The following is a 24,681-nucleotide window of genomic DNA, read 5'->3' as shown; positions in this document are numbered from 1 at the left end:
GGGAACTGGGCAGCGGCCGGTCGGTCCGGTCCAACCCAATCAAACCCACCCCTAGATCGATGTCCCTTCTCCCAGGTCACTTGTCATCACACCTCCGAGGCCAAGGGAGGGCCGGCCATGGATCCGAACCCCACCCCCACCCACGAAGAGCGCCTCGCCGCCCTCTCCCTCCGCAGGGACCTCCCCCCGGACTTCGCCGGCGCCGAGATCGACGACGACGCAGACGCCGAGGCCGAGGCCGAGGCCGACCAAGATGACGACGACGAGGGCTACCTTACCGCCGCCTCCAGAGGCGGAAGCAGCAGCTGCGCCGCCTCCGCGTGGAAGGAGGCAGCCGAGGGCCTCGACGACGAACAGAAGGACGTCGCCCCGCCCAGCCCCAGTAGCAGCGGCTACGCCGGCGGGCGGGGAAGCAGCCTCGCCTCCAGCGGCGGCATCGAGGAGCCCGACGGCGTAGGCGTGCAGGATTGGGCGTGCGATAAGAAGCATCTCGACGAGGTCAAGTAGCTCTTCATGTCACTCGAATAATTTGCTAATCAGCTAGCAAATCGACAGTACAAATTCCCACTCATTCAAGTTTGCATTGTGGCTGCTATTGCCGCGAGCGCAGGCAGTTCTGAATGTGCCCCTTGATGTTTCAGGATGATGCTTCAGCTTCATGGAGGAAGAGGAAAAAACATTTCTTGATTTTGAGCAATTCCGGCAAGCCAATATATTCTAGGTGAATGCAACAGGAATTCACAATACCTTGATTCAATAAGGAATCAAGCAAAACCATAAGCTATGTTGCTCGTTTCCTTCAACTTTCAGGTATGGAGATGAGCACAAGCTAGCTGGGTTTTCTGCTACGCTGCAGGCAATCATTTCCTTTGTTGAGAACAGGTGTGCACTTATACAATTCCACTTATTTTATAGCAACGACCACACTTTTGTGGCCTGCTTTGTTTTCTTTCTCCCAGCTTCATTGAATTATTTTTCCTTTGGATGACCTTGTTTGGTTTTGTGCCAGTGGTGATCATATCAAATTTGTGAGGGCTGGCAAACATCAGGTCAGGTGGCCTTCCTTGTCAAGAATTTAGCTGTTTCCTTTTTCCTTTTTTCAGAGGGAAAAAAAATACATGCTTCCTTCCATTGCGGCTTGGATTAATTAGTGCAACACACCTCGACATCGTATTTGCAACCCTTTGTGATGGCTTCCTATAGTCTACTAAGTTGATTGCACACTGTCTTTCAGATAGTTTTCCTTGTGAAGGGGCCAATATATTTAGTCTGTATAAGCTGCACAGAAGAGTCATATGAAGGATTGAGGGGACAACTAGAGCTCATGTATGGTCAGGTGCTTACGCTGCTGCATTTGTCTTTCAGCACTACTATCTTTATTATGAGCTCTCAGTTGTGTCTATACAACATACAAACTTTCTCTCTCCATCCTTAGCCTGATTTCTCTGACTGGAGGCATGGATTTGCAGATTTTGCTTATTTTGACAAAGTCAGTCAATAGGTGCTTTGAGAAAAATCCCAAATTTGATATGGCGCCGTTGCTTGGTGGCACGGATGCAGTTTTCCTATCTCTTATACGTGCATTCAACTGGTCAGTTTGATCTTTTTTCCTTCGCTTGGGATTCATCTTATGCCATATAATTGTTTAGACTTCTAGCACTTGGTGGAAATCTTATTGAACCATTCTACAGGAATCCTGCTACATTTCTTCACGCATATACATGCCTTCCCCTTGCTCAATCAACAAGGCAGGCTGCTAGCGCAGTTTTGCAGGACATTGCTGATTCAGGAGTTTTATTTGCACTTTTGATGTGTGAGCACAAGGTTTGTCCAACTTCATGCCAGAACTTAATGTGATCCTATTTGTATACATCATGTTGACTGTAAATAAACTGTTGAAGTTTAATTCTAGCGCGCTCAATCCTGCCTAGAGTATTTGCTAGGATGTAACACTGCATTCTTGTTATAGTTATTTCTGAACACACTTTAGGTGCCACCTGCACCTTTTAAAGTACACACAAAGGCATACTTATTTTCTGTCATCAGTCAATCTTGTTATGTCTTTCCACATGTATCCATGTTGAATTTCTGGGGAGTTCTGTGCAAGGCTTGCCACTTGTGTTGCCATGGTACCAGACATCTCTGATCTCTCCAATTAAATTAAGTCAATTAACAACTTTTTTTTGCTCTACGAATGTATCCTTTATGTATTGCTCTTGCTCTCTCCACCAGTGGTTGCTATGTGCTTCTTTTAACATCTATGTTTGCAAGTCATATTTTTTCCCCTTGTCCTGCTTGTTCATATTTCTGAGATACCAGTGTTTCTTATTTTTCAGGTTATTAGTCTCGTGGGAGCACAAAAGGCAACTCTGCATCCGGATGATATCTTATTACTTGCGAATTTCATACTGTCCTCTGAATCTTTTAGGTAATCATGACATACTCTAAAATGAAAGTTCTTGACCTGGAACCATTATTCTTACCAATATATGTCCTTTTATGCAGGACTTCAGAGTCTTTTTCGCCCATATGTTTGCCAAGATACAATCCTATGGCCTTCCTATATGCTTATGTTCATTTTTTTGATGTGAGTGAAATATGTGCATTTGAATATCTCTCCCATTTGAATTAACTGTGTTGAAATATTTCTCTTATGAGCAACCTACTCTGTTATCATCTTGGGCTAAGTCCACCTCCCTTGGTGGGCACAATTCGCAAACGACCTATATGTTAGGTTATGGTCTGCACCATCTTGATAGTGCAACACTTGCATTCCATAGGCGCATATCATTGTGCTCCTTAATTATGCTTGCTGAACTTTTTATTATTGGGACCCCCTCCTTTTCCTTTGTTCTGTTTTCTTTTTAGCTTCTCTAGTTAGCAAGTAGTCAATGATTTATATATTTTATACTACAAAATTAATGTTCAATAAATATTAGTCTCTCTAGTTGTCGATCACTAGAACACCTAAACAAAGTCTTGTCTTAGTTATGTGCGTGTTGAAAACTGGGGGTTGCTGGAAATTGAGTGTGGTGGAAATTGATACTGGCAGTGAAGAGACAAGTGGTGGAATGTGGATCTTGGATATACATATGATTAATTAGGAATTTGAGTCCAGTCATTGATATGATTAATTAGGAATGTGGATCTTGGATATACATATGATTAATTAGGAATTTGAGTCCAGTCATTGATATGCACTATCTCATTTTTTTAAGAAAAAAGTCCATTTTACTCCCTTGAACTATTGCGTTTGTCCGGGTAACCCCTAAACTTTAAAACCGTCTATTTAACCTCCTAAATTCATAAATCTAGCTCACTTTGCACCCTTAGTTGTTTAGGAAGCTGGTTTTGCTGACTGGGTTGTCTCTTTCGCTGGTTTGTGCGGGTGGCTCACAGAGGGAGATGGAGGGAGGGTGGAAGGGAGACAGAGAGGGGAAGCGGCGCTGGAGAGGAAGGAGGCCAGTCGGGTTGGCTCGGCGGCAGCGCGGCGCGAGGGCGAGACCGGCTGGCTGGGCTAGCTGAGCGACGCGGCATGACGGCGGGGCTGCGTGCACGGCATGGGACGGTGGCGCAGTAGCGCGGCGTGGTCTCGGCCGGTGCGGGAGTCCACGGCGACAGAAGGGAGAGCAGAGAGGGGAAGCGGGTTGGGCCGGCGAGCGTCACCTGCTGGCTGGGCAGCGTGGAGGAGCGGCGTGGTGCGCGAGCGGGCCAGGCCTGATCAAAATCTTTGACCGCGGCATGCCTCCTATCAACGTGCACATTTCCACGACGATGCTCTTGTCCGTCAGCGAACGGCGATGCCAACCAGTTGTGGGAGGGTGGCACCAGCATCAACACTTCATGGGGAACTCAACTGAGTAGGAAACGACTGTCCGGCTTGACTAGAAGATGACCGGTGACGGCAACCACAACGCGGTGGTGCTTGGCGCGAGAGGAGATGCGCGCCGGCGTCAGGTTGGAGCAAAACCATCGTGTGCGGAAGGTGTAGCAAGGACACTCGGTGCTCACTGTATTCATGGACTCGAGAGAGGAGCAGCAGACGGACAACGCGATGGTGAGGGGCGGAGAGAGATTGGCCGGCGCCGGGGAAGAAGATGTCGCGGGCTCGAATCTGGCGTGGAATTGGTGGGGTTCGTGTGGGGAAACATTGGTGAGTCTCTCTGCGCTCTCCCTCTTGCTCCTCTTGGCTCAGGGCTCGCGGATTCGGTAGCAGCACTTCGGATTTGACGGCAACACGTCGGGATTCGGCGGGCGACAGCTTGGCGTGCTGCTCTCTGTGTCGGTCGTGAGGGAGAGATGAGAGGGAGGGAGATATGAGAGGCATTGGGAAATGGCGCTCGGCAAAGAGGCACACAAGGTGGGGAGAGCAGTGCACGGCGGCGGCGGTGGGGAGGACAGCCCGAGAGAGAGAGAGAGAGTGAGTCAGCGGGGGAGGTCGCACGAGAGGACGTGCGGTGGGACGCGCCGGTGGCGTGTTAGATGGCTCAGCCCGATGGCGTGTTAGATGGCTCAGCCTGATGGCGCAGAGGATGGGTCACGGCGAAGGGAGGTTTCATGGGCGGCTGCGCGCATGATGGCGGTGCGCATGGCTGCAGCGCGCATGATGGCGGCGTTGAGGCTCGAGTCCATGCAGAGCGGCCCGGTGGAGTGTGCCGGTGGTTGCGCGTGGCTGAGCAGTGGTGACGTCGGCGGCGCAAGAGCAGAGGAGGGTGGGGGAAGAAGGAGCAGGAGAGAGAGAGTGAAGAGGAAGATGATGTGGCTGCCACGTGGCAAAAAACCAGGTGTCGTGGCGTCCATGTCAGCAAAACTGGCTTCCTAAATAGCTAAGGGTGCAAAGTGAGCTAGCCTTATGAATCCAGGGATTTAAATAGATGGTTTTAAAGTTTAGGGGGTTATCCGGACAAATGCGATATTTCGGGGGAGTAAAATGGACTTCTTCCTTTTTTTTAACGTATCTGGCTTTGAGGGGAAAGGCATTGTAGCTTAAATAATCTTATCTTCTTTGCAGGAACATACATATGTAACTCTGCTTACTACAAGGTCAGATGCCTTCTATGATCTCAAAGATTCTAGGTGAGCTAAACAATAAAATGACTAGGCATGATTGAATTATCATGAGATTCCTGAATGTGTGTTGCCTAAACGTTAGATAAACTAAGAGCAACCATTCTTTTGTGGTCATTGTCTAGGGCTCGCATTCAGAATGTTCTCTTGAAGTCCAACATCTTTATTGAAGTCCAGAGGTCTTTGCATGAGAGCGCACTGCGTGTTGAGGATCTCCCCACCGATCTGCCTTCTAGATCTGAATCACAGCCTCCACAGTCTTCTCAAGACACAAGTTCTCAATCTCTGTCTCCTGAAATGGCAATCGGAGGGCCGGCTGGACTTTGGCATTTTATATACAAAAGCGTCTATCTGGACCAGTATGTATCATCTGAATTCCCTTCGCCCATAAGCAACCCAAAGCAGCAGAAGAGGTATTGCATATTGATGACACTACACTATTCATTTACATAATTGTGAATCTTCTTTCAAAGACAACCTCACATTTGCAGATTGTACAAAGCTTATCAAAAATTGTATGCCTCCATGCACGATAAAGCAACTGGTCCACATAAAACTCAATTCAGAAGAGATGAGGACTATGGTGAGTCATCAGTAGTACTTGTTCGCAATTCCCTCTATTTGAAAGCAGTAGCAAGTTAGCAACTGTATAGTTCCAAATTATAGGGAAAGGTGCATATGAGCTTTAATAGCCACTTATATTAAACCACTGGGATTCAAATATGTACTCATCAAAATATTTGTGAGGAAAGAAAGACCAGATAAACTATGCAGAAATATAGACAGATCAGATTTTATTAAACTGCGTAGTGCACATGTGGCAATGCACTGGAGTCTGGATGCATCCTACTCACATGGCATTTCAGTTTGGCTTTTCTATATATACGATTTGTGTTGGTGTCTGCTGTCTGCATATAAAGCTGGACTAGGCATCATAAGATTTTTTTTGCTACTTTTGCTGGACCTTGTGCATTGCTCTGAGAGTGAAATATGTGGCCATTTAGCGAGTGTTTAATCCATTCAATATCATGTTTCTACATGGAAGGGATCAAGGGAAACATGAACTTTCAAGTTTCCATTCAAGTTCTGTAAGTCTTGACCCATATCAACTCTACTTACCCACACGATCGATCAAACCACTGATATCAACTTCTGCAAGCACTACTATATAGCGAAAAAACGTTCTGAGATCAGTGGGCATATGATATGTAGGGGTGGTTGCTTTTATCTCTTTATAAAAGTTGTTTTGTATTTCTTTGCAAATACATGCTTATTTGCATGGTCCTGTTCTTTTGTACATCAAACAAGTTGGTTCAAATAACTCTAAAGGATGCCCGATTAGAGCATTACAATCATTATATGAACAGGATCATCGCATCGTCCATCCTGTGCATCTGTACTTGTATAGATATCAACAGCTCACTACTATGATGCACTAGAGAAGTTATTGCTTATATCAATGGTTCTGTGGTTTTTTTAATGTCCCAGGAGTAGCTTTACTTAGATGTTCCCGAATGTACTAGCTCTATTGAGGGTCAGAATATTCACCTACATTTTGTAACAAAACACTTCATTACTCTCCCAACAATTTGTCGCAGTTCTACTTTGCTGGATAACGCAGGATTTTGAGCTATATGCAGCCTTTAATCCACTGGCCAACAAGGTCTGTATATTTTACATTCAGTTAGTTCATGATGATTTTGTTAGTTTTTTTGTTGGTTTTACCTTTTCGTCTGCACAGGACCTGTTGTATAGAAAATCGGTGATCTCACCTAGAGAATATTTATTTGCAGACCCAAGCGATCAAGATATGCAATAGAGTATGCCAATGGATCAGGGATTTAGAAAATGAAATATTCGTATACGGAGAAAGCTCCCTTTCCTGGTGATATTTTGTCTTGTATGTAAGTTGGTATATTTCTGGTATCTTTCTATGGAAAATTTTCATGATTTATGTACTTATACCGACACAGGCAGTACCATCATTGTTGGGGAGATATATGAGGGATTAGGTTTGCCTCTGTAACATTTTCTCGAAGGCAATGCTTTTTATTTATGATTCGGGACATTTCAAGTCAGTAGTTAGTTTATTTTTTATGTATATGATGCCATTTCCATGTATGTATGTTAATTCTGTAATGTCGCAATCCATTGTTTTCTTTTTCGAGCTCTGCCGTTTATTAGAAGGCAGACAGTTAAGTAATCCATCGTTAAAGCTAATATCCAACCAGAGTCCAGATTCTATGCTGTGTTTGAGAGGTGGGCAATAATTCAATCGTGGCTGCATAATTTTGTGTGCTAATGACCTTCAGCTGAAATTCACCAGTCTGAAAAAAAGGTTTTGAAATAGAAAGGATACAAACAAACACGATGATGAGCCTCTTGTTGGGCAGCAGCTCCAGCGCACTGCCCTGTCCCTGTCCCTGTCTGCCTCCGCCTCCGGCAGGAGGGAGACGCAGCTGCTGCTGGCAGTGAAATACAGTACAAAGAAAAAAAAGGTTACCCCACCCTTCTTTTCATTTCATTTTCCTTTTATTTATTTTAATCAATATTCCATTCGAAAGAAAAAAAGAATAGGAGAGGCCGGCCGGGGCCACGTCAGTGGTCGGCGCCCCACCAGCCGCCACGTCCTCCCCAGCCAATTGTTCGTCCACGTGGCCCTTTCCTAGTGGCCAGGAGGCCCGCCCTATCAGCAAGGACATGACAAAACAACACCATGCTCTCTTCTCTTGGATGGATCCGCAAGATTAGATGATGCTACCACAAGAGTACTATATTATATTTGTACTAGTAAGTAGTATTGGTTTAGGTCTGATTCTCCCAAATTAACCAGTCTCTCTAGACAACAACATTGCAAATGTTTTTTTTCCCTCTTTGCTAGACGTTGGAATTGAGAGACTATCACAACGAAAGCAAAAGGAGAGAAAACCCTGACTGCAAAAATAAGAGGAGTATTTCGCTCAGCAGATTTTATGCCCATCGTCCACACAATTGTGTTGTGTTGTGTTGTCCACACAACAGATTTTCTTTCTTTCTTTCCTTCCTTCCTTCTTGATGATAAACTAAAATGGATGGCACAAAAAGAAAAAGAGAATTGAAATACGACTCCTACTTGTACCACCCAGAATACGTACAACTATAGAGATAATAGGTGGTGTTGGTTTGAAGCAGTCGTGACAGGCAGATTCTTTAACTGAAACCAGCAGCAGGAGGAGGAGCTCCAATCTCGAGCACGGCTATATATAACTACCATAACCAACTCTAAATCAGAGCAGAGCACAAGAAGCTTAGAAAGAGAGTAGTACAAGCCCACAGTAGTAGAGCGCATAAGGAATTGAATTTCTTGGAGGAGAGGAGTTGTAGAAAGAAACCAAGCTCTCCATCGATCGAGAATGCCGGTGAGCAGGATCGCGGTGGGCGCTCCCGGCGAGCTGTCGCACCCCGACACCGCCAGGGCCGCCGTCGCCGAGTTCATCTCCATGCTCATCTTCGTCTTCGCCGGCTCTGGATCCGGCATGGCCTTCAGTAAGTTGCGTTTTTTATTCGATTCAGCTAGCTCACAAAAACAAATTATATAGCTAGTCTAAGTCACTGACAACGAAACGAAATTAAACGACGTACGTAGGTAAGCTGACGGACGGCGGCGCGACGACGCCGGCTGGCCTGATCGCGGCGTCCCTGGCGCACGCCATGGCCCTGTTCGTCGCCGTGGCGGTGGGCGCCAACATCTCCGGCGGGCACGTGAACCCGGCCGTGACGTTCGGCGCGTTCGTGGGCGGCAACATCACCCTCCTCAAGGCCGTGGTCTACTGGGTCGCGCAGCTGCTGGGCTCCGTCGTGGCCTGCCTCCTCCTCAAGATCGCCACAGGCGGGGAGGCCGTGGGCGCCTTCTCGCTGTCGGCCGGCGTGGGCGCGTGGAACGCGGTGGTGTTCGAGATCGTGATGACGTTCGGGCTGGTGTACACGGTGTACGCGACGGCAGTGGACCCCAAGAAGGGCGACCTGGGGGTGATCGCGCCCATCGCCATTGGCTTCATCGTGGGCGCCAACATCCTGGCCGGCGGCGCCTTCGACGGCGCGTCCATGAACCCCGCTGTGTCCTTCGGGCCGGCCGTGGTGAGCGGCGTCTGGGAGAACCACTGGGTGTACTGGCTCGGCCCTTTCGTCGGCGCGGCCATCGCGGCGCTCGTCTACGACATCATCTTCATCGGACAACGCCCGCACGACCAGCTGCCCACCACTGACTACTGATCGAATCGATCGCTAGCTACTTGTGTCTAGCTATCTGCGATCGTCTCGGTAACTCGATCGGTTCGGTTCAGGGGTCGTCCAACTCGAACGAATAAATCTAGAGCTACTTGTTGCGCTCTTCTCTTCTCTACTCCTTTAGTTTGTTATCCGTGTCTCGCTCCTTGTCCTTTTGCTTTCTTCTTCCATGGCCAAGAATGTATTGTATGTATGTATCTATGAATGTATATAAATCTACTGTTAAGGCATATGCACATTTGCAACAACTTTCAGATGATTGTTCTTGTGTCGTCTGTTTGAGCTGGATGGAGTGTTTCTGCTCTTCCTTCAAACATAAGGCAGTAGAGAGTATTTACACGAGAGTGGCCTGCAGATTAAATAAACGACGCACCTCAAGATCTATCGACAACCCAGCTGCCAGCCAGCAGTGGCTACATGAGAGCCACAACTTGCAGTGAATCTGTTGTCGTTGGGGTGGCTGAAATTGCTCCTTGAGATGACCATACAAGCTAGAGATCCACTGGAATGGAACACGTACAAGAAGGTGAAGCATGAAATTAAAGGAGACAAATCGAAACGTCTGGATCCTGGAGTATGACAGGCACTACATATATTGATGATGGATGTGCGATGCAATGAAAATGCAGTTTTTCTTGTTGCATTCGGGCAGGGGACTGACAGTATGGGCCTATGGTGGGGGGGATACTCCATTTGTTTAATTTGAGGAATGGCAATGGTGTGGTAGCGCGTCAGGATCGGTAAAGCGACGGGAATGAGATTCCCATCGAACTCGAGACTCTGTTTCTTTGCAGGATGCATACATCCATCTATGGTCGATCAGAGCTTGCTTGTCAATTTGATGCAGCTAGCTAGGCTGGCTGGCTGGCTGCCTGTGTGTTTTAGCTAAGCTATTATTCTTTTTTCTGCTGTGAGCAACTTTATTATTTATCTGTATTATTCATGTCCAGTTGTATGTGCCAGTTTCTTATTCTATCAATATCTCTGTCCACATTGATCGATGCGCTGTGAATTATATGTGTCGGAGTAAGCTAGATTTAAAAAGTTTCCACAGCCTCCTTCGTCTCTGTGGGCCTGAAAGCAAAACCTAGGCCTGCCCCAAAGTAAAGTCAGTTCTCTAATGTGATTGATGCATGCCTACTTGTTTCAGCCTTTCAAATGTCATGGCACTACAGAGCTGGGCTGGGAACATGCCAATCTTGATGGAACAAGTAGAACTAGAAGCCGACGATCGACGAGCTTCTCTTAGAAAAGAAAGAGAAAAGAAGACGATGAGCGGGGCGGGAGGAGCAGGAAGTGAGTCATATTGGAGGCGCATGTAGATGAACAATACGTGTGAGTGTGACAACAAAAGCTTGTGAGTGCATTGCATGTGTGCCTGCAGTGCACACAATGGACGGCCTAGCTAGCTTGCTAGCCTGCCCTAGATGATGGATGATCCATGAATATCTCAGTATCTCTTAGAGGCTTGTTGGAGATGAAAAGTTTTTTTTCCATGTCGTCCACTACCTACCTACAAACCTACGATCTACTCTATATCTTCTTCTTTTTCCACAAGTTTATATATGAGAAACACCTTTATCGGTATCATATCTTAACTAACTACTAGTGTCGTACTTTGTTTCTTTCCTTTCTTTTGCCCTCTGAAACAATTAATCATGCTTGCAAGCAGTAACAAGATAAGATGAGCCAACTGTCTTTACATGCCTGCAGCCTCTCGATCCGATGTATGCTTAAATTATGAGATGCATGCATGGTACCAAATTTGACCATTGGTTCCAATTAAAGGGCTCTAGATAGAACAAGCTAGGCTAGCCGCTAGCAGAGACGGTGCAAAACAAATAAGTAGTAAGAAAAGAAGAAGAAATTAGGGTGATAATAGTAATTAATTGTTGCCTATCTTTAGCTAGATGGACATGTGATCCGACTGTTTCGTGGACTTGAAACTTGTGTCATGAGAAACATGAGTATACGTGACATGAGAACCATGTAATGGAAGCTGTAAACTTTATTCATTCATGTTGAATCCATAAAGTACATTTATCGGATTACAACGTGTTACTCCACAACACATGCTATCTAACTCTGAAAATCTGGTGATAGCTTCGTCTTGGTTCCTAGAGCTTGTTGAAGCACTTCGGTTAATTACGTCCGCCTTTGAGTTATCTCCGATTAAGCTGTGCTGGCAATCGTCATATCAAGATCGTCTCTGAGTCTGCAAGGCTATAGTCACAGGCAACAAAGGCCAAACAAAGTAAGAGAATTAGGTAATAAAGAAAAGACAACCATCTCATATCATTGACCATTTAGGCATCCTAGGTCATCATCATCCTCGTATCATCGGCCTCAACATAGTGTAAGTAATAGAGGTAAGTTAGGAGCACGGTACGACACGTAGCTTCTATTTGGTGGGGTAGCTAGGCCGTGACCAAGAGCCCGACGCTGTGCTTAGCCCACTAACTTCCTTGGGCCTTGGAGTCATCCTCCTCGGATAAGGCCATACCCGATAATCCGAAGGCAACAAACAACAGGCAACAGGCACAAAGGCGAAGGCCACACAGGCAGGGGTAATATAACAAAGCCACAAAGGCATCCAACAATAGCAGCAAATGAAAATCAGGGCAACAATATAGCTAGCCTCAAATGCACTTCGACATGGCCATGATCCAGCAGCCACAACCAGTAACATAACAGCACTAGGCAATCATGAAAACAAGGGCAAGCGGCTCCACATGTCCGTCAATAGAGCATCACCATTGCCAACAATTAAGCATCACAAGAGGGGGTCATCAGCTGACCGCATCCACCACAAGCAATAGCAGACAGTCTCAGCAGGGCAGCACTTGAGACAGCAAATGGGGCCGGCAATAGAAGAAGCGCAGCCAGCTGCTTACATCCGACAACAATAGAAAAAGGTGACAGTAATAGCATTACAATCCTTTGATCATCTGAGTGAGGTATCTCTGCTATTGTTAATTGGCAAAGCAGCAGCAGGACGCTAACAGGGGAAGGGGTTAACAAGCCGTAGCCTACCATCAAGAGACCAGCCCGACAATGGAAACAAAAAACAGGAGGTCACGCCACTAGCCGGCAAACAAGCAATCTTATGCATTCTAGCTGCCCAGCACACTCACAAAGACCGACAGCACAGACCATGGCGGGCCACAGCCACAGGCGCAACACTGGGAGACACCAAGCCGGAGGTAAAGCACAGGACAGCGGCGACCACGATCGCAACCCCAACAGAGAAAGAGGTCACGGTGGCCGGGCTTCAATTCAAGCGCGGCGACGGCGACACAGCACGGGCACAGGGAGAGGGGGGCACGCGGCACCACCACAGCGAGCAGCGGCCTCGATCAGCACTAGGGACGAGGAGACCAGAACCCCCCTGATGCGGCTTGGGCTAGCAGGGGAAGCCGAGATGGTCGCGCGAGTGGAAAGGCCGAAATGGCCGAGGCCCGGCAATGTAAACCCTTCGTCTCATGCTAGCCTATTGCACTCGGGTAGAATGATAAACATACTGTAAAACTCTCTAGTGTCGTTTCAACGAATGATTATGTGAACCATAAGTGAATGATGATGTGAACCATATGTGTTGTATTTTAGTTCAACAACAGGCAAGAATAATCTTGACTAACATTGCCGATTGCACAGAGTCGATGGTTTTAAACCGGCACAACTAACCACAGTTTTTGTACTGGTGTTATTTTTTTCTTCAAAGAGTATGTTGTTCTCCTTAACTTTGTCTTGCATTCGTCACCTTGCTGCCTTGCTTAATTAGGGTGTAAATTAACCAACTTGCTCTAATTTGGTGACCGACATAACAGCAGAATTAGGAGCAATATAATGCGCATACCAAAATTAGGCCACCAAATCGACTAGCAAGTTATTGTATTTTTGCTTTGCTTTTCCATGATGAACAGAAGACGCTGGCCACAGATAGAGGCTGCAGCCGGTCAAGAACAAACACATGCCACTTGCCTTTTTCAATTCATTCGTTTGGACATGCATGCAGGTAATTACTTCGTTCGTACCCCACTCCAACTAGGATAATACTCCCTTCGTCCTAAAATATAGAAAGTATTAGAATTTAAAAAATCTTTAAAAGTATATTTTGATCATTAATTTATTTTGTAATATATTATCAATTGCTATAAAATCAATATCATATAAAAGATCTATGAAATTAATACGGATTTATTGATATAACTTTTGTATATTAAAATAGATGTATAATTTGATTAATTGTTGATCAAAATTTACAAAGTTTGATCTTTTTAAATTCTAATATGTCCTATATTTTAGGATGGAAAGAGTATATGTTTTCTCTTATTATATTTGATCAAGTTGGGAGTGGTAAATAGGAAGCATAAAGAGAAGTGCTACATATAATAAGGTGACCGAGAGCTTGCAAATCTCGTGGCACCAAAGTTTCGAACAAATTGGAACTAGGGTCAGAGGATTATTACACAAATACCATCACCTTTTTCGAGGCAGAAAAATAGCATAACCTTGTTACAGAGGAGACTTAGACCTTGTTTATTTAAGCTTAGGATTATAATAAGCTAGCTTATTTGTTCTGAGCTGAAATAAACAGCTAGCTTATTTGTCCAAATTATTATAAGCTGAAGCTCAGATTATAATAATCTCATAAATTGTGAAAAGGAGTTTATTTCAGCTTATTTTGATCTTCTACTATACTACCTATCAAATTTAAGAAAAATTACCCACCAATGCCACTCCTCCTATCCTACACCCGAATCTCCCACCCCCTGTTGAGGGCATTGCAGATTTTACCAATAATTCAGACTCTAATAATCTAGGTTGCCAAACAGCTCACAGCTTATTTTCCTCCAACTTATCGTAATCCAACTTATTATAATCCACCATCTATAAGCCGCTTATTATAATCCTGAGCTGAAACAAACAGGACTTTAGTCACTAAAGAGCTAATGAGAGAAACGAATGCAACATATATATTCCAGATGAAATAATGGTGCTTCGTCCTGAGAAGTTGTCACGTCCCAAAATACTAAATATATAATTAAGCATGTATAATTATTATAACGTTATGTTTATATATGTTTGTTTGTAATTCGAGCTTTAAACATGTTTCAAAAATCTGGTGTAGATGGTTTAGAGATACTTAGGAAGTCCCAAGTACTTTGGAGGTGAAGAAGGATGAAAAAAGGAAGAAAAAGGAAAATAACTGCACTCGCGATCTGACCGGAGTCACCCGTGGTCTAACTGCCAGGAGGCAGTCACGTGAGCTTGCCATGGTCTGATCGTCACAGCGTAGAGATTCCACTTAAGAAAATCGGCTAACTCTCTCACACTCACTCTCTCTCTCACTCACTCCTTCACCCACACCAAGAGAGAAGGAGAGATTACCACGACGGCTTCGACGACCGGAGATCGACAGAGGGGATTCCCTCGAGCTTCCTGGAGGTTTCCCCGAGCTCCTCCCCAATTCTCCCTCGCTGGAGGAAAGTTCATCCAACCGCAAGCCCATACGCCACCCCGAGACCCGATATCCAAATCGGAGCTTCTCCGGAGTGGATTGATCCGCTAGAAAGCTTCCCTACACAAATTTGAGACATCCCCTTCCATTTCCCCATTATTCCCGAGCTCTAATCGGCCCCCATTCTACTTAGACTCGAGTTCAACCCATATAGCTTCACTATGAGGTATTTTGAGTTTAGCTCGATGAATTTTGTCCAAATCACCTTAGAAGCACTCCACTAGTCCCATAGAGTGTTCCGGTACCCTTCATGGTAAAAGGCATCATCGGAACCTTCATCGGTGGCCTTCGAAAGGTGCCGCCAGCATAGTCTCATAGTCTGACCACCAGATCACAGTCTGACCGCCGACATACCATCAATCTGATCACTAGAGGCTAAAACCTTCTGCACGTCGATGGTCTGACCATCATTTCAACACCGGTTTAACCGCTAGCCACTTAAAGCTATATGCACTTAAGTTATCTTATTCAGGGTTTCAAACCTCACAACCCTAATCATTTGGTGATCTTTTATAAATATTTTCGAAACATGACGCTCTATTAATATGCAAACACGCATCATATGCACACTTTTCCATCATTTGATTATTTATACAATGCGTTCTTGATTCATTTAGAGAGCGTTACGCCGGTGATCCAAGCGAGTGAAGGCACCACTAATCTACCGGAGTTCTGTGAGTGTTGAGCTGGGAGTATCAGGCAATTGCCAGAGTAGTAAGGCAAGCATCTAAGCATATTGCACCCTTTTGGTTCAAATTTAATGGAGTCTAAATTGATAAGTTGTAGCTTATGGATGTTTGCATGTTTAGCGATGTCGATATCGGGTTTATATGGGTAGAACCTATATCGAATTGCATTACCTCTACCTTGAGGTGTTGATTATCCATGTCATTGTAGCCTTTGTAATGTTGTTGATGTCTAAATTAAGAGTTATTCAAAATGCTTAGTAATGCATATGTCCTCGATAAAAGTTGAACGATGTGGCAACTATTGTTCGTGAGTTTAGGGCTTACTTATTGTTTACAAACACAATGGCAATGATGTGGGTTGTATGAGAGGTGAGGACGAGGCAAGATGTGAGTGGTGCTAGGGGTATCTTCTGCACGGGAGGAGTTCCTCAGTATAGTTCGAGAGTGGAACCCGAATGCTATAGACCGCTTGTATCGTTTAAGCATCGTCCATTGCTGCAGTTGACTCTAGCACTTTCTGTACTAACCACATGTTGATCAAATGGTAAGATAAGCCGAATCCTCTATAGCTGTGATCATTTGGGCTTGCATATTGATGGTGTGGGCGGACGGGCTTGTAGAGACACTTGTGGTTGCTCCAGGAGTTAACCTAAGTGGGCTCCGTACTGAGCGATGCTTGATTCAAATGGTTAGAGCTAATTGGGAAAGGTTGACACGAGTACCCCTTGGGTGGGCCTATGTGGTCACTCAAGTCGTATGGTCCTCAAGTCGTGTGTGTAAAGTTGTACCCCCCTGTAGGGTTTAAAAACAATTAGAATTGTCATGCTCTTGGTCACAAGCATGCTTCTGTTCATTTGCAATAGTCGTGTGTCGGAGAGTGAACTCCTATCGCAGGGATCCCGAGAGACCCCTTTTTAGAGATTCGGCCGGGGGGATGATCCTGGGAAAGCTTGTTTGGGAAATAAGCAGGAACGGAAATAAATGCGATGGCTAGTGGGAGACGATCACCCTAATGCAAGAAAAAAGGGGGTACGCCGGGTGTTAGACAGGTTCGGGCCGCACGGAGGCGTAACACCCTACTCCTGTATGAGTGCTATATTTATCCTTGAAGGAGATTCTTCAAGGAGGTATCTGGTTCTAAAGGGAGAACTGTTTACAAAGAGCTTGAGGCTCTTATGTTCTAACTTAACTTGAGCTGGTTCGAGTGTCCGTCGATCTATCTTTGGCCTGGTTCGTCGGGGATTGTTGGTTGTCTGGTGGTCGGGGGCTCTTGCTCTCTCCTTTTAATGTTCTCCATCCTTTCCTTTTATAGGCGCGCCGACCTCAACATATCCTGAATGGGAAAGAGGGGACGCGAATGCCAAGGTGCCACGGAGAAAGGCGTAATCATTTCATCTTGGCGAAGTGACAGGGGCGGTGGAGAAATGCGGCGCGCATTCGACCACCAGCCGCTGCGGAAGCCTCGGGGCGCCCTAAAAGGGGCCCACCGGTCAGCCTCAGAGGTGCCCAGTGCGCCCACCCTGTCTTGTTCTTCTGCCAGGGCAGGGTGGCAGGCGGAGCGCTTCGATTCTGGCAACGTTATCCCGAGGCACCTGGATGAAACGGGACGGGACCCGTGCATTTAATGGACCCACGGCCCCCTGCTAGTGCATGGCAGGGTCTGACACTGGGGCGTGGGCAGCTGAGAATGTCAGGATGTCAGGATGTCAGACCGCGCGTGCCTATTAAATGCGGCATTGGGCCTTTGACTGGATGACACCCTGACGACGGGACCCTTTGGGTCGTTGAATGATCTTGCGCGAACCTTTTTGGTATTTGGGCTCTGCGGATCATCGGGGAACTAGGGTGCTCGGGAACCAGAAGCGGCGGCCCCGAGCACCTTCTCCCGGGACTTAGCTTCTACCTACCTTGCAGGGTGGTGACATGTGGTGGATGGCCGGCCTGGCCTCGGGACTTAGGGACCCCTGGTTCTAAATACACCGACAGTAGCCCCCGGGCTCGTTGGTAGCCGATGGGACGGAGACTGCGAATGGGCCCATCGTCGCGACCGAGGCCAAGGCTGGCGCGGACGCCATGTGGCAAGCTTTCGAGAGGTGGCCCTTGCGGACCTAGACCTCAAGTACGTTCCAACGGGAAAATGAGTGGACGCGTGTCCACACAACTTCCGAAGGGCATGATAACCATACGGGCGGCACGCGCGGTCGCCGCGCAGATCGAGGAAAATACGCCTGGCAACCGCTGACATCGCGCGATCGGCGGGAGATTCGCCTGACAGTTGCGTCGATCGAGGCGACGCTTCGCCGAGCGAACCGTCTGGGGCGGCAGTTTTTGAATTTTGAGCTATAAAAAGGGGGAATGGATCGGACCGTTCCCCTTTTTTACGCTCTCTCGCACTTGCGCTCCTGCCTTCTTTGTGCTCCGAAGCCCTCAGGAAACTCCCAGGCGACCGGAGCGTTCTCCCTTCTCTCTCTCTTCACCACCAAAAAACACCCTCTATCCTGACGAGATGACGAGGGTTGGAGGAGGTCGCCGGGACAAGACTTCGGACAGCATCTTGCCGGAGTCTCGTCTGAGGAACGAGGAGGCGGCGGATAAGATTAGGAAGCTGTTGGTACCGGAGGGTCAGGAAGGTGCCGTGGTGGTGAGGCCGGCGACTCTGACGCCGGCGACGACCGTCCCTGGGTGGACCGTCCTCTTCACCTCTTTCGTGGCAGCAGGGCTAGTGCCGCCGTTCTCCGCCTTCTTTCTGCAAGTGCTGGAGACGTACGGCATTCAAATGGTGCACATAAGCCCCAATTCCGTCGTGGCGTTGGCGGTCTTCGCGCATCTCTACGAAATGTTCGTGGGGGTGATGCCGTCGGCGACGCTGCTTCGCCACTTCTTCGTCCTTCGGCCGGTGGGGAAGAAGAGGGGGCACTCCACGGCGGACGTCGCGGGGTGCTGCAACCTTCGGCTCCGGGAAGGCCTGGGGGACCATTATATTCCCCAGGTGATGCGCAGCAAGTGGGAGGAATGGCGACGGGACTGGTTCTTCGTCGACATCGACCCCCACGAGCGCCTCGAATTGCCAGAGAAGGCGGCGGAACCTCGGCGATCGACGTGGGAGGCGCCGCCACCAGAAGATGCGAGACTGAAGCCGGTGCTGGAGCGCATCCTGGAACTGCGCGAGGGCGGGCTGACCTCAGTCATGGTGGTTGTGGACTTTCTGCGTCGTCGGTTGGCGCCCTTGCGAGAGCGGGCCCGACCAAGCTGGTTCTACACCAGGCCGGAGGACATCACCAGGACCCAGATTGGCGCGAGCTGGGATCTGGGGCAGGCGGAGCTGCGAGGGATGACCCGAGTGATCACCGGGACGGAGGACATGAGCCGGGCGGAGCTCCCGTGGCCGGAGATGGCGCTCTGCGCCAATCCCAACCGGGTGGCCATCATGGCGGGGCTGCCGGAGTTCGATGCCCAGGGGCCCGTGGACCGGCCACGAAGCCGGAGTCCCGAGGCCTCCGACCTCCCCGGGCTGGAGGAACTACTTGGCGAGGAGGTCGCTGGTAGCTCGGCGCGGGCTGGCGACGGGGCCGCCGCAAGCAGCAGCCGCTGTGCCGGAGAGGAGGGCGCCACTGAAGTCGTTGGGGAGTTGGCGCCGGGAGACCGGGGAAAGCGTCCCCGGGCCTTGATCCTAGTGCCAGACTCTCCGCCGTCGCCGACGGCAGCGGCGGCATTTCCGGTGCTGGAGCCGCGCCTGGTGCGGATGGGGCCTGCGTCGGCGCCCGCGACCAGCACGGCAGAGACCGAGACCCGTGCGGCGGCACCCGAGGCCCGCACGACGGCGCCCGTGGCCCGTGCAGCGGCTCAGCCGAGCCCCCAGCGGAAGAGGCGGCGGGAGGGGTCCGGACCGACGGCGCCGGACCCGGACATCAGGCTCCCAGCGGCCAAATAGCGGTATCGGTGAGTCTTCTTTCTTGCTTTTCCATGGGCATTTCCGGCCCGAACTAAGTTTTGACAATTTTCACTTGTCTCCCGTAGGCCGGCCGCAGGCGTTGCTGCGACAGAGAGAGAACAGGCGCCGGGGCCAGAGCCGAGCCCGCCCGCTGCGCCAACGGAGGCCGGCATAGGAACGGCGGAGGCGCCAATTGACGTGGCGGCCTCTGGGAGAGAGGCGGAGGCGGCGACCAAGAGAAGGGCGCCGGCGGAACCTACCCCGGGCGCGGAGAGCCCGGGGCGGATAACGGTGGAGGCGGATGTTCTGCCGGGGCCGGTGGACAGGGCGGCCGATGCGGGAATGCGGCCGCCGTCCGAGACCTTGGCTCCGGCGGAGCCTACCCCGGGCAGGCAGAGCCCGGGGCGGATGGCGGTGCAAGGCCCTGCGGAGAGCTCGACCCCCCTGGAGGCACTCTGCGGAGAAGCCTGGGCCCTACCGGTGCCCGGTCAGCCCGCCGATCTTTTCCTGGCCGCCATTGAAGGCGTTCAAGTAGCGGTTGGGCGGCTGGGCGCAGTGGTGGACGCCAAGGAGGGGGAGCTCGAGGCCGAGCGCGCCCGCCTGGCACTGGAGAAGGCGCAGCTGGCGGGCGCCCAGGAGGAGGCCCGTGCGGCAGCCGCGCGGGAGCAGAAGCTCCTAGAAGACATCAGCGCGGAAGCCGCGCGGGAACGAGAAACTCTGAAGGCCGCGCGGGCAGAAGCCGCGCGGGAACGAGAAGACGCCGCCCGCTTGGCCGAGGCGTCGAGGCAGCAAGCTGCCGAGGCCCTTGCCAGGATGGGGCAGGCGCAGGAGAGGGAGGTGGCAGTCGCAGCCCGGGAGCAGGCTGCGGAGGAACGGCAAGCCGAGCTGGCCCGCCGGGAGGGCGCGGCCGAGAAGACGCGCGCCAACCTCCAGCGCTGGGAAGACGACCTCCGGAAGATCAGAGAAGAAATCAAGCGCTGGGAAGAGGAAGTCTCCATCCGGGAAGTAGACAACGAGCTATCGGCGTCTGAACTCGGTGCCCAGGAGGATTCGGTGGTCCAGCAGGAGGATGTGTTGGCCCGGCGGGAGAATGAGCTGAGTCGCCGAGAAGGCGAACTGAGTCGCCGAGAGGGCGAAGCTGCTGCTGCGACGGCCGCCGCGGCTACCAGGGCGGAGGAGAACGCGAAGCACGAGGCGGAACTGGCCGAGCGCGAACGCGCCTTGTCCGAGATGGTGGCCAAGACGAAGCAGGCTGCCGCCTCCACCGTGGCTGGCGGTTCTTCCGGTCCAGCAGGGGACCAGGGACTCGAGGCACAGCTGCGGGCCGCCAGGGAGAAGCTCGAGACCGCCTTTGTCTCGCGGGTCAACCTCGAGCATATGCTGGAGGACATACTCCGGCGGATGCGACGGGCCGTGGAGAAGGGTGGTCTCGGACGGCTTGTTGACGACAAGAAGGGCGACGGCCCCGCACGACAAGTGTTGGGGCTGCAGCAGGTCTGCGAGCGCCTCGAGGCCCTGCCCTGGGCAGTTCAGGAACTTGCCGCCCGGGAGGGACGTGGCTTGGCACGTGCCGTGGCCGAGCACGTCCTGGCCTGTTACCGAAGCAGGGACCCGAACTTCCCATTGGAGCCGGCGCGAGAGGGAGTAGTCGAGGCTGAGGAGGAGGCCGCCCGGGCAGCGGTTAGGAGTACCGCCTCCGTGGTGGCGGCCGGCTTCAGGCGAGAGGTGCCGCCACCGCCAGCCCCCGGGGACGACTCGGAGGATTCAGCCGACGCCTCTGCCACCGACTAGGCCTTCTGTGCCCTCTTTTCTTTTGTTGTAGATGTAGGAGTGAATATTAGGAGTGAACCCTTAGAAAAACGCCTTGTATATGTCTTGTGAATATAATGGCAGCTTTTCCTTGGGCTCGCAACTCCAATTTCTCTGTGTGTTTGATGTTTCTTTTGGTATTCTGCCTGGAAGTCCCGGGGAGTACTTAGTCGGGCCGTTCCCGACCTTCCCATCCCCGAGAAATGAAGTTGTTCCGATTGCTGACGTTGGCGTGGCCAGCCCTCGAGCTTTCGCGAGTCCGCACTGCCTAGGTTAAGAAACGAAGACACAGACTCCCTTGCCCGGGAGATAGATCGATCCTGCTCGGAACACGCCGTGCCTAATGAACACTTTTTCACTTTGCGACCACTCAGTTAGTAGAAGGGAGACGTGTGCGGGCGAGAATGTGACCAAGAGTCCTCGCGGTCCGGTGGTGCCCGGGCTTGAAACGGGCCGGACCGAGCACTGACAGCCTGCCCCCGAGACCTGAGCTCCGGACTACCCGAGTAGCTCGAGCGATAGGATTACCCAGGGTACCCGAGGACTCGGTAGTGCTCGGGGTCCATAAAAGCGGACCGAACACCACGACGACCACGAAGGGCTTCGATCAGACATTATCGCAAGCACGCTACTCTTTTCTGCAAACCACTCTGTCGTTCTGGGAAAAAGTAGACACGCGGCAGGGTTTTTGCGTGCGAGGAGACCACCTCGCCGAACAGATTAAACCGCGAGAGCCCCCGAGAGTGGCTCGAGGACATAAATTTACTTAAAGCAGACTTATCTGAACATAACCACTCACCGGACAGCTGTCGGCCTTCTGGCTCATCGATCCAGGAGGGATGTGCTTCCGAGCTCGGATGCCCGGGGACTTGATTCTTTCAACGGAGCGCCCGAGTGCCCAGAGGCATACGAGGCTCCTAAGGTCGGGTGATCTCGACCACCCAAGCCTAAGTGGTAGGACCACCCGAGGACCCTTGGGGCCGACCAGGGACCGGGGCATTGAAGCCCTCGCGGCCGAACTGCTCGTGATTGCCAGCCTGTGACTTAAGAGAGAATATAGAATTTCTTTGTCTGGTGCGCTCTGTTAGTGCGGTACTTGCTATAGACTGTTCTCGTTTTTGACCCGAGACCTCTCGAATACCCAAACCGGCGGACAAGAGCGGACAGAGGCATAACCTAGAGGTCCTATGGTTCGGTGGCGTCCGGGTATGACAGACCAGACCGAGCACCGACAGCCCGCTCCGGGGGCCCGAGCTCCGGACTACTCGAGCAGCTCGAGCGATTGGATTACCCAGAGCACCCCGAAACTTGGTAGTGCCCGGGAGCCTGTCACGACACCGAACACCACAGGCTACCATGCTGGACGTAGGCCAGCGGCGACTGCTCGCGTGCATACCGATTCGGGATTCTTTTGTCAACGGGGAAAAAGAGAGAGAACGAACTTTTTCTCGCACAACCGAGCTCCTCACCAGACATATTTAAACATACAGAATCCAGAAAAAGTATTTTGATATAGCGATTGCTTATTGAAAAACTTAATGTGCAATATTTACAAGGTTGGGTGACATCGACTTACCCCACGGGGCGAAGCCTTCAGACTGCTCGGGCGGGGAGAAGCCCCCGGCCTTACTAACCTGAACCGCGAGCACGACCATCTACGGGTAGAAGCGTCGAAGATGCTCGATGTTCCACGGATTCGGGAGTGGCTGTCCTTCCTCCGTCGCCAACCTGAAAGAACCTGCCCGGGAGACCGCGATCACGGTGAAGGGACCTTCCCACACAGGGGACAACTTATTCATTCCTTCGCGCGACTGGATGCGTCGGAGAACTAGGTCCCCCACCTCGAGAGACCGGGCCCGGACATAGCGCAGATGATAACGCCGCAGACTCTGCTGGTACCGAGCCGCCCGGACAGCAGCACGCCGCCGGCGCTCCTCCAGGTAGTCTACGTCGTCGCGCCTTTGATGCTCCTGCTCACCCTCAGAGTATGCATGCACTCGAGGGGAGCCCAGAGTGAGCTCGGAGGGGAGGACTGCTTCGGCGCCGTAGACGAGGAAGAAAGGAGTCTCCCCGGTAGCGCGGCTTGGCGTAGTCCGATTGGCCCATAGCACGGCTGGCAGCTCGTCCACCCATCCCTTCCCGTGCTTAGCGAGCACGTTATAGGTCCGGGTTTTGAGGCCCTTTAGTATCTCCGCGTTGGCGCGCTCGACCTGCCCGTTACTCCGAGGATGAGCGACGGAAGCGAAGCAGAGCTTGATGCCGAGATCTTCGCAATAGTCCCCGAACAAGGCACTTGTGAACTGGGTGCCGTTGTCGGTGATGATTCGGTTCGGGACGCCAAAGCGGCTAGTGATGCCGCGGATAAAATGGAGCGCCGTGTTTTTGGTCACCTTGATGACTGGGACCGCCTCCGGCCACTTGGTGAATTTGTCGATAGCGACATATAGGTATGCATAGCCCCCGACTGCTCGGGGGAATGGACCCAGAATGTCCAAACCCCAGACCGCGAAAGGCCATGACAGGGGAATGGTATGGAGAGCCTGAGCTGGCTGGTGAATCTGCTTTGCATGGAACTGGCATGCCCTGCAGCGCCGAACCAGCTCGGAAGCATCCTGGAGAGCTATAGGCCAGTAGAAACCTTGCCGGAAGGCTTTCCCGACCAGCGTGCGGAACGATGAATGGCCACCGCACTCGCCCTCGTGGACTTCAGCGAGAAGATCGCCGCCTTCTGCCCGAGAGATGCATTTCAGGAGGATACCTCCTGCGCTACGTCGGTAGAGATCCCCATCTACAATGGCATAGCGTTTGGACTGCCGAGCAACCCTTTCGGCAGACGCCTCATCCTCGGGTAGGAACTTTTCTTTCAAGTACCCTCGGATGTCAGACATCCACGAGGCATCTTGAGAACATTCGGCGAGCACAGCGCACTCGTAGGACGGCGGCGCCCTGACGGGGCTTCCCACTGAGGGCACCGCCGGGGTCCCCTGAATTGAGTTCGAGGTTTCCCCTTCATCCTGTTCGACAGGCAGGACGGAAGGCCGTGCGAGTCTTTCTTCAAAGACTCCGGCAGGGACGCGCGCACGTGATGAGGCCAGGCGAGAGAGCTCGTCGGCCGGAGCATTGTCGCGGCGAGGGATATGCTGCAATTCGAGGCCGTCGAAGCGTCTCTCGAGCTTTCTGACTGCAGCCACGTACGCCGCCATTTGAGGATCCGTGCACTGGTACTCCTTGGACACCTGGTTGACGACCAGTTGGGAGTCCCCTTTGACCAGGAGGCGACGAATCACGAGCCCCACCGCAGCTCGGAGGCCGGCGATGAGACCTTCATACTCCGCCATGTTGTTGGATGCGCGAAATTGCAACTGTACGACGTACCGGAGCTCTTCACCCGTTGGGGA

The 24,681-nt window shown here is 50.9% G+C and overlaps 2 protein-coding genes across 3 annotated transcripts; both read left to right on the top strand.

The window, feature by feature from the left end:
* Positions 1-69: 69 nt before the first annotated feature.
* LOC133929894 (vacuolar fusion protein MON1 homolog) lies at positions 70-7,184 on the top strand. 2 transcript variants are annotated; one of them, XM_062376652.1, is made up of 15 exons: positions 70-498; positions 642-721; positions 811-882; positions 1,010-1,049; positions 1,235-1,336; positions 1,470-1,591; positions 1,692-1,824; positions 2,337-2,428; positions 2,506-2,587; positions 5,012-5,076; positions 5,193-5,480; positions 5,559-5,650; positions 6,666-6,730; positions 6,861-6,952; positions 7,041-7,184. In XM_062376652.1, the coding sequence occupies exons 1-15, from the start codon at positions 118-120 to the stop codon at positions 7,069-7,071; spliced, it is 1,737 nt and encodes a 578-aa protein (XP_062232636.1). In that variant the 5' UTR covers positions 70-117; the 3' UTR covers positions 7,072-7,184. The 2 variants fall into 2 exon arrangements, with proteins under 2 accessions (XP_062232636.1, XP_062232644.1); XM_062376660.1 differs by having other exon boundaries at positions 71-498; positions 6,861-7,184.
* Positions 7,185-8,205: 1,021 nt separating this feature from the next.
* On the top strand, positions 8,206-9,563 carry LOC133929910 (probable aquaporin TIP1-2). Its single transcript, XM_062376668.1, has 2 exons — positions 8,206-8,592; positions 8,693-9,563. Exons 1-2 carry the CDS (start codon positions 8,460-8,462, stop codon positions 9,316-9,318), a joined length of 759 nt encoding a protein of 252 aa, XP_062232652.1. The 5' UTR covers positions 8,206-8,459; the 3' UTR covers positions 9,319-9,563.
* The last annotated feature ends 15,118 nt before the right edge of the window (positions 9,564-24,681 follow it).

This window comes from Phragmites australis, chromosome 1 (genome assembly GCF_958298935.1).
Source record: "Phragmites australis chromosome 1, lpPhrAust1.1, whole genome shotgun sequence".
Lineage (NCBI taxonomy): Eukaryota > Viridiplantae > Streptophyta > Magnoliopsida > Poales > Poaceae > Phragmites > Phragmites australis.
Note: the sequence above shows the minus strand (reverse complement) of the source record. Positions and strands in the feature narration are given on the sequence as shown.